The 19,120-nt window shown below is 40.3% G+C and overlaps 2 protein-coding genes across 7 annotated transcripts in view; both read right to left on the reverse strand.

Moving 5' to 3' along the window:
• Nucleotides 1-10,292, reverse strand: part of IMPG2 (interphotoreceptor matrix proteoglycan 2) — a 52,429-nt gene extending 42,137 nt beyond the window's left edge. The window contains 2 exon segments of the mRNA XM_050974054.1: nucleotides 8,666-8,908; nucleotides 10,220-10,292. Coding sequence (XP_050830011.1) covers nucleotides 8,666-8,908; nucleotides 10,220-10,292 — 316 coding nt within the window.
• A 4,852-nt stretch (nucleotides 10,293-15,144) lies between these two features.
• The window catches only part of SENP7 (SUMO specific peptidase 7), a 44,708-nt gene continuing 40,732 nt past the window's right edge, over nucleotides 15,145-19,120 (reverse strand). For all 6 annotated transcript variants that reach the window (XM_030234723.2, XM_018920169.3, XM_018920167.3 and 3 more), the window contains one exon: nucleotides 15,145-17,315. In XM_030234723.2, the coding sequence (XP_030090583.2) occupies nucleotides 17,178-17,315 (138 nt within the window). In that variant the 3' untranslated portion in view covers nucleotides 15,145-17,177. The remainder of the gene's footprint in view (nucleotides 17,316-19,120) is intronic.

Genomic DNA, 19,120 nt, shown 5'->3' on the forward strand with positions numbered 1-19,120 from the left:
CACAGCAATAGCTTGCAAATACATTGCAGGGACACTGTTAATCCTAGAGTTTTCAAATACCAACAGGCAAAGGACTGGCTTTCCAGCTGCAAGTAATTGAAGATAATTTTCCTTAATGCTCTTAAACAAGTTTAAAATAAATGTGATGAGACAGTGTCTTGCCTGAATACAAGCTGCTCCCATAGAAACAGTTGAATACAAGCTGCTCCCATAGAAACAGTTGTTCCAATCGGCTCCCAAAAGATTAAGGATTTTCTGAGTGTCCTTTCATTTGGAATTAGACACCCCACTGAATTCCAGTAGCAAAGGCTTTGTGCCATCTGTGGGCTCCAAACCCATTAATTAGACCTAAGCTGTCAACACAGCCATGTATTCTGCAAAAGGAGGAAATGAGATGGGGATAAGGAGTCACATTTTGTCCTCTCCAGCCTCTCCTATCTAGCTGCTTCCACTGAGGTGAGCAACAAGTTGGACAACACAGTACAAATTCCTTCTGTATTCTCTTCCATCCACACAGCCAGAGTGTGTTAGTTCTGACACGCAAGGAGAGATTAAAAACTCCAATCAAACATCTACCACAAGTGCCATTTGAACATTCTGTTGGCTCTGTCCAGGAAACCACTCCCTCAGCCTTGGTGAGCTGCTTGCCAACACAGTCCCCGCCACCACCTTGTTGACACACAGTCCATCTTGTCACTGTCTTGGTTATTCCAGCTGGCCAGTTTGTAAAGCAGGGGATTGCTTTGCAGGATAACAAGTACAGGCTGTAAGGGCTCAACACAAGGACCATCCTCAGATGTGCTTACCTATAGGGTGCTCAAGAGTAAATTAATGGACTGGCTAACAAAGAATGAAAAAAAAAAATCTTCTCTTTCTTTCTTTCTCATAAATATCTTCATTGTTTTACAGTTGGAAGAGAGTTGCCATTTCACACACAGAGAGAACAACACAATTTATTCAGTGTGGTTCAAATCACACACAGGTAAAGAAAGAGACAAGCACAGTTCTATCTTCCACCTCTCCTTCAGGAATGTCAAAAAGGGAGCCAATTCTCATCTTGACTTGACATGGCCACCCAGGGAACTGAAAAGACACCACCCTCACAGTGCATTTAAGTTGGCTAAAAAGTGTGATTGACCTTCTTCTAACTTGAAGGTGAAGCCCACCCTGTGATGGGTTTTCAGCTGTCTGTGGGTGAGGGAGGCTTTTCAAAGTTTCTCAAATTCTGGACAATTCCCATAAAGAAAAATGTATTTTTCATTAATTAGATTTTAAGCATTCTGAGACTGTAGACAAAAGTTGAAGGCACAAAACCAAAGTGAAACAGGACTTGACTGGAAGCTTCAGGTAATAACTAAAACTTACTTTTTAAAATAATTCACTATCTTTCCATTCTGTCCTTCCAGAAACTTGCCAGTGTCTGTGTCAAATACATTACCTAGATGTGCTGACAATAAATGAAACAACTTTTGACTAAGACTTAAAGTAGCAACTCCTTCACACCTAAAGAGAAAATGAAACAAAATGAGAGGCAGGGGGACCAAAAAGTTGACCACTGAACTTTTCAATTAGAAATGCTACTCTGATTTTTAAATATAAAGCTTTTAAAGGAGATAGAGAATGGGAAAAAATTGCTGCATGAGAGCTCATAAGAAATTGCCATCAGCCCACTTATTCAGAGTTATGATTGAAGCTGCCAGGCAGGTTCTGCATTATGATCTTTCCAGGATTTAGTTTTCAAAGACTAGCTACAAAATTCTTAATGAACAACAAAGCAGGCAGTCCTGGCAGCAAGAGGAAGAACTGCTGAGCAGACCCAGCAGCACTGCCACCGCCGCCTGAAGGGCAGCTCAGCCCTCGGCCTTGTGTGAAGAGCTGCTCTTCATGCCTGGATCTCACTCCAAACTTTCACTGGCCTGCTACAGGGGCACAGATATGTGGGACAGCATTAGCCACACCAGGCCCTGTTGGAGACAGGATTTGTGGTGAGGCCTCTAATCCCCAGCAAACAATACTGATTAAAAGCATCATAATATCGAGATCAATCTTTTAAGGCAGTGAGCTAAGAGTCTTGAAGCTACATGTGAGTGGGAAGGTAAGCTCTCCTGGAAAATTGTTTCCTTCATTCCATGGCTGCAGTAATAAATAACTTGTATTTTTAAGTTAGTTGACCTCTCAGGTACCTTGCAATTTTCCTCCAAAGAATTCAAATGTTCAAAAAAGAATGAAGCCTTGTGAGAAGAGAAGCTCCCTGCTACAAGAGCTGTGATCAGGTCCACCTGACTACAGGAAAAGGAATAGTTATGCTGAAGACTGGGACAATAAACCAGAATTCAAACCACGAATGCAAATCACACAGCTTGGTTGCAGTTTGTCTCCAAAGTATATTTTGCATGTATATTCTACATTTTCCATGCACACCATCCTGAAAAGCCTCACAAGTTAGAAGTCACTGAGATAATCAACTTCAGTGTGAAAGAAGGGCTAGGAAAAAAAATTAAAAGATGAGCACTTTTGGTCCATGCACTTGTTCAAGGTTCTACTGAGCCAAGTGTCACAGGCACTTGAAGCAAGCAATGCCTTTACCTTTAATGGCCAGATCAGGTTTCAAAGGATGCTTCAGAAAGCCAGACATGTAGCAGACAATTCTAATGGGAACTGTCTATCAGCATATCTGCTTCAAAAGCAGAAAAGCCCAGCCCTTGGGAGCTTATCTACTTCAGATGCAGTGTCTATGCTCAAGTAATATCCTGAAAAGCTTAAGATAATTGTGTTTCAACCCAAAAAATTCCTCATAGGCAGACACAAGCTCTTTTCAGTCCCAGTAATCTACAGAAATGAGTGGAAAAAAGTTTATTTGAAGCTTCCTTTCCTAAAGGCATCATCACTGTTTTTCAAAACCTCCAGCTAAGATCTATGATGTGATTAGATGACCTTTCTCTTGCTCTGAAATTCTCCAGTCTGGCTACCCCTCCTGCACCTGGGTAGGATACAGCATCCTGGTGGCTCGAGCTGTACCACTGAGGATGCATTTATCTCTCCAATGAGAGAATTAGCCTATTACACTCAGTCTGTGCTCAGGGATTTCTGAGGTTAACAGAGGGGGCACCACATGACAGCACTGAGCACCCTGGAGGGGGTAGGGTGGCTTTCTGGCCATTTGTGTAAGTGGGCAGTGCTGGAGCTTAATCCCAGTTAAATCTCATTAGTGCTTCTTAAGAGTTGAATAGTCTGTGGTAGCTAGGAGCACTGAATCAGGCTGCATATTCTATTTTGAGGCAATGTGAGACCACCTCCTCGTCCTCTCTAACAATTTCTGCACAACTGAACAGCTTAATTGCAGAGGGGTTTGAGGAAGACTGCAGCCACAGGGACAGACACCTCCTAAGAGGTCATTGCTGCAAAGGCTTTGTTAGCATTTGTTAAACCAATCAATACACAGATGCAGAGAAATCACTCATCTGCTGCTGGAATGCTGCTGTTTATGGCCTGGTACACAAGGCCTGCAACCCTTAAACAATATGCAAAACAAACAAGGGTTTCAATTGAGAAAACACTTGAATGCAAATTAGCTAATTCACATGAAAGATTTTAGATTTGAACACTCACATGCTAAACTCCAGCACATAAGTTATTCTCACCAATAAGATTTCAGTAAAAACTAATGAGTGTCCTCCACGGAAAAAGTCAAGTTCCTTAGAAGCATATGCTGGTATCTAAAAAAATTCAAATGCAGAGGAGACAGACCTTCTACAAATAAACTTCAGAAATTCACTGCTGAGCATGAGATATATGTAATATGTGCCAGGGATGCAGGGGAAACAGGGAAAAGAGGCTCACTTAGACAGATTCTTTAATTAATGCATGGTTTTTAGCCAGGTACTGGTCAGGACTTTTGGCTCTTTGCTTTCATCATTATTAGCAAGATCTGAAAAACTGGTAACATTATGACTTCAGTATCAAATTGAAACTTTACTCTTAACTATGTTCTTTCAAAACTTTACTCTTGACTATGTTCATGTGCAGAAAATAACAACAATACTTCAGTAAACAGATTTTAAGGGACTAAAGAAAGGGGGAAATGAGCTGTTTGTACACCACAGGGCATAGTGCTATGCCCAATCTAGGGATTGCATTCATGCATGGAATTTAATTTCTGAGAAACAGGAATTCTTTCCAAAGTTCAAAAATGTCCATGTCTCTCATCAGGTACAGCTCACTGCAATATCATCTATTTCCTTGTTTGGTCAGTATCTTTAAAACCTATCCTTAGATGCTTGGCTTTATCTGAAGCTCTGGCTGACAAGAGCTCTCTCAGGCAGAGAGACTCTCTGATCTACTCATGTGAAAAGATTAGTGCTCACAAAAAAAAAAAAAAAGTACTCACAACATACACTTGAATAGTTTAAGACAGAGGGTTACAGTAGGGAAAATTTGCAAAGAGAATTTAGGAAAGGTAGCCACCAGAGTAATTACATCTCAGAGGTGGCAAAGAAGCATATTACCCTGAGCTGTGGTGACAAAATCCAGCAGCCCAATTAAGAGGCATGAGATAGCATGGCTTGTGCTGCTTACCCATCTTGTAATCCTTATATTTTTTCTGTTTTACATACTAATTCAACTACAACAATCCTGTACAAACAACTTACCCAACAGAGAATGGACAAGTTCACTGAATTGTGCACATAAGGTGACTGGTCACGAAAGACTTGGTCTGAGTGGGTGTTTGGTTTTTCTGTAATAAATTTTATTTATCTATTGCTCAGGCTACCATTTCCCTGTCAGCAGTAAAAAACAACATACCAGACACTAACATGTACAGCCTACTCACTGTCTTAAATCCCACTATTGGATTTCCACGACATTTTTTTGTAGAATCTCCAGCTGCCATTGGACACACTTTGTGTTTGTCACTACAGTCTAGCAATGAACCAACCTCCATTACATTCATATGACTCTTCCATCAGCAACCATAACGTTACACCATTTAAAAGGACATCAGTCAAAAACACTCTAAGACCCAGCCTATAGGCCTTCAGTACCCAGTCTGAAAACATTTATGACTGATTTCCACCCCCACATTCCAAAAAATGAAATACAAAGTCAGACAATGGCAGCAACCTCCATGCACAGCTACAAGAGATACAGAGACAGGGCAGTACAGAGACAATCATAATCCAGGATTCATCTCAAATAGCATCATCTGCTACTGCAAAACTTTGTTCTGATTGCAGGAATAAAGCAGGACTTCAGAAACGTGTCTTGTAGACTTCAGGTGTAGAAAAATAAGTACAACACACCCCGTTCCAGGCTGCTGCTTGTGAATACCACAGTAAGAAAATGACCACCAATAACTATCCCAATAATTAGACTTTCATATGTTGAAGTGTGATACTGCTGTTTTAGAAAATACTTTTTTTTTCCTCCAGATCCCTGTATTTTGTTGCACTTTGATATTTTTAATGGTTTATTATGTATTTATCATATTCTTCATCTTGTATCTTTTTAAGGCTCAAAAAATTAAGATGTTGTAGCCAGAAAAAAAAAAAAAAAAAAAAAAAGAAAGCTGTACACTGTTAAGCCTACAGCAATAGGACATAAGCACTTCCTTAAAGCCCATGACAAGAATGTTCATCTGTCATTCTCTGACACTTAGAGAGGCTTTTGCCAGCTAGCAAAAGTAAATAAAGCTATAGGAGCTACAGACAGATAATTACATTCCCACCTGTTTCCTTCTAAGGTAAACACAGATAGAACAAACAATCTGGATAATCAGTACATGTAAACCTTTTCTTATTTTCTAACAAGCTCTTACATCACAATACAATCTGCCTTTCCTTCCAATGTAGCATGGTTCTGCTGGCAGTACAGCGAAACCAAGGAAAGAATAGACTTTCCAGAGAAAAAATTTATTGATATTGAAGTATTTTCTTACTTCAACATATACAGAATTTTTAAAAAATTCTAAAAATACACACTGAGATTGAAAAATCAGCAGATTCTGTGTATGTTTGTATTTATTCCCTTCTGGGGTCAGTTGTTTTCCTAGTGACTCACAGCAACTGGTCTCTGAGTGTTAAACAGTGACCACACTTTTTCCTAGGGTTATTTTGTTGACAGTGGACTGTGGCTGTCTGGATGGCTACTAAAAACTTTGCACATAATTCAGTGACACTGAATTCAGACACCATCAAACCTGCTTTATCACTCCACTCTTCAGCTGGACAAAGGAGAGAAAACGTAACAAAAGGCTCATGGGTTGAGAGAAGGACAGTGAGAGATCACTCACTACATTCTGTCAAGACAGGCTCAACTTGGGGATATTCCTTGAATTTACTACCAATCAAATCTGAGCAGGACAACGATAAATGAGACCAAATCATTAAACACCTTCTCCTCACACCTCCCTTCTTCCTTCCAGGCTTAACTTCACTCCTGGTTTTCTCTAGCTCCTCACCTACAGTGGTGCAGGGGAATGGGGGATAGGGCTGTGGTCATTGCAGAGTCACTGCAGGGACTGCAGTCTCTGCCACCACTTCCCCTCAGGGGGAGGACTCCTCACACTCTTCCTCTGCTCCAGTGTGAGGCCTCTCCCATGGGAAACAGTTCTTTCCTAAATTCTCCTACATCAGTCCTTTCCACAGGCTGCTCCAGCATGAGTTCCATCCAGGGGGTGCAAGTCCTTCAGGAACAGACTCCATGGGGTCACAAGTCCTGCCAGCAAAGCTGCTCCAGTGTGGGCTCCTCTCTCTGTGGGTCCTGCCAAATGCCTGCTCCAGTGTGGGCTTCCCATGGGGTCCCAGCCTCCTATGGACATCCACCTGTTCTGGCATGGGGTCCTGCATGGGCTGCAAGTGGATCCCTGCAGTTCCATTTGCCACCATGGTCTGCACCACAGGCTGCAGGGGAACCCCTGCTCTGGCACCTTCACTCACTTTGGTGTCTGCAAAGCTGTTTCTCTCTTATATTTTCACTCTACTCTTTCAACTGCAATTGCTGCTGTGAAACTTTTTCCTTCTCAAATATTTTACCCCAGAGGTGCTACCACTGTTGCTGATGGGATTGGCCTTGACCAGCAGAGCCAGTTGTCCTTGGCTCTGTTGGTATAGGAGAAGCTTCTGGCAGCTTCTCAGAGAAGTCACCCTTGTAGCCCCCTCCTGCCAAAATTTTGCCACACAAACCCAATACCCAGCACATGAACTCTCATGACCTCAGGTGCCTACTCAGGACATCATTAAACACCACCCAACACTCCTGGAGCAGCAGCTGCTGCTAACAGAATGAAAATGACAAGTTGCTTGAACCAGACCTTGTGTGACTTGCTGCTAATTAGCCACCTCTATTATTTTCAGAGATCTTTTTCAAAAGTTTTAAGTTAAAAGCACTAATGGTAATCACAACCTCTCTGCTCAAGAAAACCTTGTGGATGGTAAAAGCTGTTAAATCCAGTAAGGAGACAGATGGACTAGGTGGATTTTTGGTTCAGCTAGGATTATTAAGACCTAAATATACTTTTGCAACCTAATTTTCAGATTTCTTTCTTCTTTATTATCCCTCACACCTTTACTTAGTTGGTATTGCCCTAATGTACCCCTACCACAGATAACTGAAAGGGGACTGCAGTTAAAGCTCATGGTATGTATGGATCACTTGGAACAAACAAAGAACAGCTGAGTTCCTCCTGGGTGGAAATAAGAAACTGGCAAAGCCTGTCAAACCATCAGCATCATCATCAATGTCAACATCCCTTACAAGCTGGGCACAATTCATATTTCCACTTTGTTCTCCAGATCCATTGCTTATGTTTATTTTTATGCAAACACTAAGCAACTTCTAGTTGTCAGTGTTTTTCATTTGTCTAAGTAAATAAACTGTCAGCAGTGAGTTTCTCTATAGACAATCAAATCTCATCAAACATGAGTCTCTGAAAACCCTTCCTTCTACTCTGACAGCAGCTCTGTCACTTTGCCAGTTTGGTACAGACACATTGAGATAACTACAAATTGTTTGAATGCTATGACACAAAGAGCAGAAAGTGCTGCATGACTGTGATGCCCCATTCCAATGCAGTCAGACAGAAGGGTTTGAAACACATCATGCTACTGCAATATTTCATCAAGTGGAAGAAGATATTGCAGGAATATGGCAGCTCTGCAGAGAAAGCTGTGCCACACCAACTTCCACACCTTAAAAGAAAAGTTGCTTGTCTCTTATAGTACAGCCTGAGGCACAGAGATTGCACACTCTTTATAACCAGCCATAGCCAAAAGTCACATGGCTGAAGTGCCAGTGTCTCAGACTTTTCTGACTGGCCCCTCAGTGAGTTCTGCTGGCGCTTTAAGAACACTAAATAAACCAAACAAACTCTGTTATTTAGCTACTCTGTATGTAACACCTATTTTTCTTAGCATTCAAATTGTTCTGAGAAAGGATTTTAGTAAACAATGCAGTTTCAGAGAGCAAGAATTCTTATGACATATGAGTGTATACAGATACTGGTGGGTTTTTAGCCCAGAACAGCTCTCATAAGCAAGATTATCACAGAAAAGTAAGTTTCACCAGTAACAATATATTTCCTATGGCCTGGTATGTATTATGTTTAAAAGCTTGAGCTATTGTTTAATAAGTGAATGTTCTTTATCAATTACCCATGAGATGTACTTACCTCTGAGCCTGAAATACTTCAGATGGTTGGCAATAGCCTGCTCAACAGATTCATCAGGGCAGATCTTAACTCCACTGGGAAACAGAATGGATCGCTTCCTGCGTAACTGCACGTGCCTGTGGAACTGCTCAGCATCCATGATGCCATCAGGCTTTTGCAAGCCAGGAGGCAGAGAAGGGTTTGCCAGCTGCCAGTCACTGAACTGAGGGGCTGGTGAAACATCTTTAGCCTGTTCTCCTGCAGCTGTGAAATTAAAACCACACAAGTTTCTCAGGTGAGATAATAATGCAACCATTATTATCTTCATGCCACATCTGTGGTCTCTGGAGGAGATTGCTGTGCTTTTTTCTGTTAACAGAACCTATTTCTGACTGTGATATTATAAACAACCTTAAACTCTTTACAATATCCCATCAAATGGTATCACAGCATAAGGCTCTAACCCTTGGAATTCTAATGCCTTGTGTTTAACTTTCCATCTGCCATTAGGCTAAAGTCAATGGGACTGTGTGAACAAACATGTATTTGGAAACTTTCAGGGCTTTTCAGAAGTGAAATAAATAATAGAGAAATAATCCTACTCCATGCTTTCTTTCCATAACAGATTTGTATACCTTGCAAAAAGAAAGCTCCTTGAATTGACACTTAAACTTCATCAGTAGAGACAGGTCTCTACTCTACTAGAGAAGAAGGAAAAAAAGAGGAATAAAAGGCCTCATCAGCTTTATGTTGGAGATTTTTTGGTGGTGGCTTTTTTGGTGGGTTCTTTTTTTTTTATTCCCTCTTATATTAGATGTTCCACATCATTCCAGAGGAAACTCGAGGAAACAGCTGAGGTAAGAACATGTATATTGAGATTTAGTCTGACAGTCTAATTTTCCACCCTTTAAAGTGAGTTGATCTGAAATTATTTAGCTCAATTTCATTCACTTTTTCCTAGAAAACATGCCTGAAAAACAATCACAACCAATAATTCATTCGAGAATGAATAGTAATAACTCTATGGCATTTGTCATCCAGTAGATTGTGGGTTTATTCTGCAGCTTCATAGTCAGCAGACCTTTGACTTTTATGCCTGAAAGATGAAAGGCATGGTAATTTTGATGGTATATTAATAATTGGCTCTGTTGCAGAAGATCACCAGATGGAACAACAGAGGCAGAAAGAACATCAAAAAAGGTCTCTAAGGCAAACCCCCAATCTTTACCCAAAGTCACACATGCTCAGTGCCCATATGCAGAAGACAGAACCTTACTTTTTAAGATTTAATACAAAATTAACAAAGGAAAAAGAAAAGAAAAAGATTACCAGCATTTAACATCTCAAAGTTGAAAAAAATTGCCTCCTACACTCAAAGCAAGACAAATGTGCAGTTATACCACCTGGAAATCAGTCTAAGTATTCCATATTTACACTGCTATCACAGCACAGATTTGAACTAACATTTCTCTGTATTAGCCCCCTTTGTTACGATTAAATCAGAGAGGTATTTCTAATTCTATACTGCCATAGCTAAATTTGTAAACAAGAACATAGAAAGATTTTCTGCATTACCTGCAACTATTTGAAGATCTGTGTTAATCATTCCCGGAAGGCAAAGAAAGATTTTCCACATGAAGCCAAACATACTTATTTGAGTAATTTAAAAAAAAATATATATATAAAAGCAAAATAATCCCAATCCCTTCTAGCAAAAGAGCTGCTGCCTTTACCGTAGCCTTGAACCAACCAAGAGCATTGTGCTTCTTGAAAATGTCTTGACGTCACATATCATTATCTTTGGAGAAAGCATTAGGTAAAAAAAGTCAACCAATACATCCTGGCTCTGCTCTTTTCAAAGACACTTTCCTGCTTTAGTGAAGAAACAAGAAAAGGTGATTGAAGTAGACTCTTTGGAGCTAGCAGATGGACTGACACAATTTTTTAATTTTAATCTGGCCAGTTAAGCTCTTTACCAGGGCTTGTCATACCATTAACAGACAGTCCAAACAAGGACAGCACCTTTCACATTTAATTAACCATGCTTTTTCATTGGCCTTTCAATTTCTGCTCTTTTTAAAAATCCTGCTGGCCACAAAACATCAGGGGGAGCACACTAATCTCCAGTAGAAAGTCTCGTGTGTTTTGTCTTCTGCTTGTACAAATATAAACACATATATAAATACATGACTGCTTAAGCACCATTGGATATGCAAACACTGAAGCAACCTCTCTGTGGGACTCTTTCTTCTGGTTATAGGGCTGCTGTCAAGTCTGTGCTAAAGGACAGAGTCTTGTACTCTTCCACCACTATCCCCTGCACCCCAAAAGCAGTGCTTCCTCCAAACACAAAGCCAGGGCAAGTCATGATTCTTTCATTTCTTTTCAGGTGTTACCTGACATGAGCAGCAGCAAGGAGTACAGATAGCTGTAGGAAAAAGAAACTGCAGAAAGGACAGAGCACAGAAAGCAGCAGCACTCCCAGTTCTCATCCAGGGTCAGCTCACTGTGGAAACGTGTATGGAAGCTGCCCTGCAATGGCAGACTGCATTCAGACCCCTAGGAAATCTCCTTCAGGGCTGTCTTCTGCATGCTGTTACTCAGGACTTCCCAGTTACTTTGTTCAGATCAGTCTGAACAAACTCCTAGTTTGGCTAAAGTGACTATTTTTGGTAGTGGTTTTGTATAAGTATTGCAAAGCTGGATTCCCAGGTGTCTGCCTGCAAAGCTTTTACACAGAGCTCCTTAGGCAGTACAATGCTCACTTCTCTCTTCTAGCTGCTCTACTGAACTGCCAGCAATTCACATATCAGGAATTATCGGCAGTATTACACATACAATACTCACAGGAATCAAGTAAAATGACCTTTGTTTTTATGCTCTGTCTCTGACATTTAACAGACTCTAGCTGATATTTTTCAAAACAGCAACATAATTCCTTTGGCTGTCCTCTCTCTGCCCTGAAATTTTTAAATTACACTTAAAGCTTTACCACTGAGCTGCTTGAACACCCCCAGTTTTCTTAGAATCAGACCTTCTGGATCTATCAAACCATCCCTGCAGACCTAGTCTGGCTCTGCCAAGCTAACCATGATGCTGGCAGCACTGTGCTGGAGCTCTACATGGAACAGCACAGAGACAGCACTACACTGGTGCCCAGAAACTGTTGCAAAGTCCTATTCAGCGTGTCTGGGTAGAGACAGCAACTCCTGGGGCTACCTTGGGTATCTTTACCATGACCCTGGATCCAACACGGATTATCTTTTAATCCTCTACAGAAACTCATGCTTTCAATGTCATGAATGTTTTTGCTCGCATTACCCTGCACAAATGCAATTGGATCAGAGAGGTATTTATGGTTAGAAATGCTACACACACCTATAAAGGCAAAAGCTATCTTACCTCCAGAACACATGACAACTAATCCCTTTACAGAACACGCATACTTTCAGTAACATGAAACCCAGTCAAAAGTTTTCTCTTTAGATTTACAGCATTGTTGTTTCTTTCATCAATAAAGTACTCATAGGCACTCAGAATATGAAGAGTATAAAAACCATCTCTGTCAAAATTTGTTTTCTATGGTATGGTTATGTCAGCTTCTGTGAAATAAAATATTTTAAGCGTAAATTCAGTTTTATTATTATTAGTTTGCTATTAATTTTATCTTCAAGTGATTTCAGCAGTGAAATGTAGACTTGCAACAACTGAAAATCTCCTACCTTTATTATAGCAAAAGGCATATCTAAAAGCATAATCTTTTAAAGTTTCCTAAAATAAGCAAAACAACTCTTGCAATAGATTTCCAAAATAATTGTGGAAAATTAACTCCTTCCTTGATTTGACAAAAGCCTTTACAGTAACACTTTGTATCAGAAAACATATATAAAACAGTTTTCTGCATCCAAGTTGTATCTGTTCAAAAGTATTCACGCTAAGCACTCTTGCTGAATGAGGAAAAAAAGGGAAGTGTAATTCTAGTGACACAACACACCAAGACATCCCAGTACCTCCAAAAATACAGACAGTTTTCTGACAGCTTGCATTTCTGAGACGAAACATGTATTTTCACAGAGCAAATGGGATTAGCTGAATTACAGTTCTCTACAGAGCACTGCTCACTGAAATACTGCTACAGCACACATACCATTCTGAATAATATCCCTGTTTTTCAAATGTAATTGATTCAAAAAGCTGAATCCACCTGTAACTAAAAAAATGTCAGATGAAAATGCCTCTAATAAAGAGCCACACCATGGCCAATACCCACTATTTCCAAACTCATGAGGTTCACTACCCAGAATCTAAATTGCCTCCCTGACTGTACAAAAAAGATGGCTTTATGGCATTTGACAGGATTCACCAACAAAATTCCCAGTCAGAATTAGGTTAGACAAAACCTGTTCACTTGCTCAGTTTCTGTGGTTGCTGTGGCCAAGCATTCACCATTGACACTTTTTGCTTGTGCTCTGGCAAACATCTCAGAAGAATAAACAAGTTCTGAGGCTATTTAATCTTCCAGCTGATGAAATTTAGCCTACCATAGCCTGTTGCACTGCCGCCTCTTCCATCATACAGTATCATAAAGAATTTTGAGCTATAGAATTAGGAAGTGAGGTCAGCCAAATTAATCTCACACTTATCAATGCTGTCAATGTAATGTAAACCTATTTCCAGCATTCCTCCTTTTCTGAACTGGTGACCAGAAATCTCTTACCCTGTTTAACAAAGATGATCCCAGTGTCTGTGCTTCTCTTTCAACTTCAATTTCCAACTTCAGTTTGGTTGGGCAGAATTATTACTGTTAGTCTTGGTTTTATTCAACACCTTTTCAATTCTGAGACTTTTCAAGTCTCATGTAACAAGTCCTGCTTTTCCATCTGGAAAACGATTTCTTCTTTTTGCTTGTTTGGGTTTCTTTTTTTGTGGATTGGGGAATGAGTGTCAGAAGCAGTATTCTGCTTCTCTGTCCTAACCAAAATGAAAGTATTCTACTGTAGCTCTCAAGTTTTTATTATTTTCTAAGGTATAGTACTTCCAGAGCACTGCAAGCTCATCTCAGGGTCAAGTTCCAGGAGGTGAGTACCACAAAAGCCCATATGAACTGCAATCATTCCATGCTTGCAGTTCCATTGCTAAAACACAGCAGTCCCCTCATACTTAAAAAATGAACAATAACCCCCAAAAAACCTACTTACAGATTTGCTTCTCTAGTTCTTCATGAAAACTAAGTGGTTATTTTTAGATTTTTCCTGGCAGATTTATTTCTTACAAGTTACTTCTCTTCTACCTTACTTCTTGTGTTGTGCAGTCCCTTAAACAGATTTCCATGACTCGGATGTCTTCATGGAAGCAATTTTCTGGTTCCACAGTTACAGAATACAGCAGTTTCTTTTAAAGAAACTGATGGGTACATTTGGGTACAACTGATTACCTTAAAACAAAAATTACACAGCTTTGGGTAAAGAGCCTTACAGAGACTGGTTTAGTTTGAAACACCCTGCCAACTCCATTTTTTCAGTTAAACAGGGCTTTATACAGGAAATGGAAATATAAGAGATGTGCAAAAAGGTCTCTGAGTCAGTCTGGTAAAAAGTTAACTTTGAGGAGTTCCAGCAAGTAAAAAGGAAGCATGAAGATACCTGGAACGTAGCTTCTTCCACAGAGACACTTCCTAGCATTTACCACATCCCTAGTAAATGCAAATAGCTGGAAATGGGGTGGGTTGGGGCTGATAGTCCCATAAATCACTGGGTGAGACACTTGGGTTAAGACACATGTTGGAACCCAGGACATTCCTCTGACTGCCCTGGAGGACTCGAGACCCTGGCAGGGGGCTCAGAGACCTTGGCATGCAGTCAAAGACACCTGTGCCTTTGATTTTAACCCATGGAAACCATTACCAGCTTTGTGCGAGGAGTTACAAGCCACAAGGGTTTGAATAGAATGACAGTGAATTTATCACAGGGTGAAAATGTAGAATTTTGGGGATTGAGAATGGGGGTTCAAGAGGCAAGATGGAGGAATCTGGGTGTGTCCTGTCTTTCTCCTTCTCCTTCTTGTCCTTCATCTTCTGCTGTGATGGTGGCACTTCTGGATTGGTTTAGAGTAGAGACAGACTGTCTAACATAGGTGATAGGTATTGGAAAATTATTGTAAATAAAGTACACGTAGTTCTTAGTGTAAAAAGCTAACACCACCCCAAGGGTGGTCAGTGTGCCACAAACCAACCTGCTGGACAAACCTCTGCAGGTCCAAAAGAGAATATATTAGATAAAAGAAAATAAGCAAACTTGAAAACCAGAGCTGAGGAATCCTGACTACTTCCTCAAGCGCGGGGCTGGGAAAAAAGACTCTTTAATACCTTGGGAGCCCCTCCAGGAACAACGAACCCGAGACACGTATGTACAATAAAAGCAGTCAGATGGCCTGTGTTACTCTGAACTTGAGGGTTAATTGTAGCAGCTGGGAAAAGAATAGTAACAACCACAGTCAGCAACTTCTGGAGATAATTTTAATATCAAATGCATTGGCATTCTCATAGCACATATGTAAGAAATCTATAAAGGCAATCCTTTTGTGTTACAAAATCAATTTAGAAAATTGTATACATTATTTTGCTTTTAAATATCTATAAACCAGTCAATCTAAAAGAGAACCAATTGCTAGTGATAAAACCTAACTTTACCATAAGAAAAAGCACAAATTGTTTTTCATCAGGGAGCACTGAAAATATGATTCAATTAAGAAAGATGTAGAGAAAGGGAGCACACTTCTGCATTGTATCTTTTGTTTTACAATAAATACACAGATTATTCTTGTTAGTAATGCTGGTGTTGTGATTTAGGTGCTGAAAGACACAACTCTGGGATTGGAGGGAAAGATGTTGGGAGGCAGGGAAAGAAGGGGTAGTGCCAAACTACAGAATTAAACTAGAAACAAAACCAAAAAACATACAGTCATTGCACAAGGCTGCTCACAGCTATACAGAAGGTAACTGTGCTCAGCAAATTGTTTTAAAATCCTCTCCCCCACAGAAAGAATGCTTCCTGGTTTGAAAAACAAATAAGGGCGAGCAGAGGGGTGTTGGATGACGATACAAAATCTGAAATAACAACTGGATTTTCCAGAAGCCAGGTTTCAGAGTTGTTTTGAGGGAAGTGGCCCTGAGAATTCTGCAATGACAAAAATGCTTGCATCTTTGGGTTGCCCTCAACTTTTATTTTAACTCTGTTGTATTTCCAGCTTTAAGAGCTCTGGTTTTGTAGACTACTATATGACACAAGTGGTTTTGGTGGTTATCTGACACACAGTCCTTCTGAAGGGTAAGATGACACTTCAGTGAAGTTAAAATGGGGAACAGGAGAAAGCATCCTTTTAGAAGAGTCACCTTCTATGCAGTGAGTACAGAAAAAAGTGCACACATCAAAATGTGATCACTGTTCACAGAAAAGCTATATAAATACAAATTAAGACAATGATGAACTTGTCCTAGTTCATCAAATCAAGTCTGAGTTCAAACACTAATATTCAGTCATCTTTACTCAATTCTCCTAAGCAAGGTAAAAATCCTGTTTGTCTTACATGTAAATCCCATATCTTAATGACCTTATTTTTCAGTAAAAAGCCTCAGACTTTTTGAGGTTGTTAGGCCACAGCCTGCTTGCCTGGCTAATGCAGGTGACGCCTTAAGATTTGCAGGAATTATTCCCCAAAATCAGGTGAACAGCATTAAAAATCTACTGCCTACACATACTGTATTGGTATGTACTTTGAGAGCAAGTTTGCTTCTAAAATCTGATAAGAAAAAAAAAACTCAAAAGAAAATACACTCCCAACTTTCAAGTATTTCAACGGTCACTCTCAAACAAATGTCTTCCCCTTCGGGAAACACACTTATGAAAATGCTAGGAAGGGGGAAACTAATTTTTTTTTAAAAAATCATCAAAACTCATGAGCCTCAAATCTTGGCAGAAATTTCTGACACATGCAGATTACTTTTGTATATAATCAGAAACAAAACAAAAAATACATCTCTAAAGAGAGTCAACATTAAATCCTTGGAGTAAAAAAAAATACATAGTATTCATTCTATCTGTATCAGCTGCAAATCAAGAGACACAATACAAGATCCAGATTCTGTCTTCAGGCCTGACTCCTACATGACCATCCCTGTTTATACAGAATTACAAAGAACAGGCTCCAAAAGGCAAAAGTATTTTTACATCCTTGAGGCATACCTGTAAGCAGCTTTCATATTCTAAGAACCAATTAGCAATCCATATGCATTAGCTTTAACTTACATATTTACATTCTTATCTACAATGTTCTCCTTTCCCCCTTCCAGCATCTTAAGACCACACAACACCAGTCAAAAAAAACTTTAAATAAATACATGCTGAACTTTAAAAAGTACTCCTTGTGCCTTTTTTTTTTCTTCTCTGCAAGGCAGGGAGAGACCAAACATCACTAAGCAGAGTTCCAGTTATTTTATACAGCAGTATCCTTTGCCAGGACTGCCTTATTAGATTTATTAGCTGCTGCTGCCACTCTGCTGTTGAAAGTGGAGTTGCAAGATCAGGTCTCGAATTTCTTCTCTTTTGTTTCTGATCAGCTGACGAGGGAACCAATTCTCCAGATGCAGTGGTTGTTCAAAATTAACTATGGGATTCTGGTAAGAGAAAAAGGAACATTTATGGAATGAATTTCCTAACACAACCTTCAGAAAGGATTTCAAACCCTTCCACTGCTACTGAGATTGAGGCACAAGCAAGTTTCTATACAAGACTGCCAGCCCTTAAAATCAAATTGCAGTTCCTTCATCATAATCACATATATATGTGCCCTTGCCAAAAGGTATTCACGGTAAACACCAAACAGGTTTTCATCACTTCTCTTAAAGATACGTCAGTATTAACACATATTAAAGGCAGATTTCATGTATTTTGACAAATACGTAGCAACTGTAGCAAAGAATCAATCTCATGTGGTTGAGAATCCTGAGATTTTGCTGTCTCAAGCATGTGTTTTTTCTGTCATGAGCAGGTCTTCTGACAGGACACAACAAAAAGTAAGAAAACTGATAACAGTTTTAGCAGGACATGAGAAGGGGAGAATTTGGAACAAAAGAGGATAGCAAAATGAAATAGCTGAGAGGTGCTGGTAGATTTAGTAAAGACTACAACATCACATCTGATTTGCCAAAATCAATTTCTTTTCTTCTTTTCCTCTTCAGTCTTTTGCCATGCTTATATTTTACCTCCTCCTTCCTTTGAATAAAGTAATATATGACAAATTGAAACAGTAAACTTAAGAACACATCATGATTTACAGTCTATAAGTCTTTAGGAGAAGTTACAAACACCTTGTCCCAAACCTTGCTTCTTCAAGAACAAGTCCCCCTAGTTAGAGAATGGGCAGTTCAAGAGCTTTGGTAAGTAATTTCATTTTCCCCCTACACAAGAGCTCAACCCATCTATTAGAGAACCACAGAGTGGTTGGGGATTGAAGGAACTTCTGGAGTTTTGTATCCCCAACCAGACCTATCCCAAGTCAGGAACTCTCCAGGAAGTTGTCAGGGTGAAGTCACTCCAAGGGTCCAGAGTCTGTGAATATGAGGCTGCTTTCACCTGTCCAAAGGTGTGGGAACTCAGAACATCACTCCTGATGTCCAGAGCTACCGAGAGAACCCTTGGGGGTCTCGGGGGTCTTGGAATGTTGCCAAAAGCACTTGGTGGCTTGATTATGATCCATCTAGGGATGTGCCACCGATGTATGAGAAGATGGAACCTGTGGGAATTACCCGGGTGTGAATGGTGAAGGGAAAATGTAGTTATAGGGTAAATTACAGATTTTGGGGTTTCTGTACAGGGGGGTTATGGAAACAAGATGGAGGAAACAGGGCAGGTCACAAGACTCTTCCTCCTTCTTCTTGTCATCCATCTTCTGCTGTGGTGTTGGCATTTGGGGATTGGTCTGGGGTAAGAATGTATCCGGTGACGAGGGTGATAGGTATTGGGGATGAAAAGTAAATATGACATACGTAGTTTTTGTTATAAAAGATGTGCCCGCCTTGGGGGTGGCCAGAGTGCCTTTGGCTGTTGTGCTGGTCAGATCCCAGTCGGGCAGAGAAGGGACTTTACAGATAAGATATAATAAACAATTCTGAAGACCGAAAAATCCTGGAGTCCAGACCCATCTTTTGAGACACAGCCTGCCAGAACCACCCTAAGCGTGTGTGGGGACAGAGACAAACAGCCGAACACCACACAAAGGGGCCTCATGCACTTGTTCTTGATCAGGTGGCTGACAGCAGATGCCCACTGCTTATTACACCCAGGGTGCTTTGATCTTTAGTCACTACTCAGAACCTCTCAGATGGCTCCTCATCCAGCCCTAGGCATAGATCCATGCATTCCAGCTGGCCCACATGAAGGACAGCTCTATAGGCTCTGTGCCTGTGCTTTCCAAAGAGCC

Source organism: Serinus canaria, chromosome 1 (genome assembly GCF_022539315.1).
Source record: "Serinus canaria isolate serCan28SL12 chromosome 1, serCan2020, whole genome shotgun sequence".
NCBI classification, from domain to species: Eukaryota; Metazoa; Chordata; class Aves; order Passeriformes; family Fringillidae; genus Serinus; species Serinus canaria.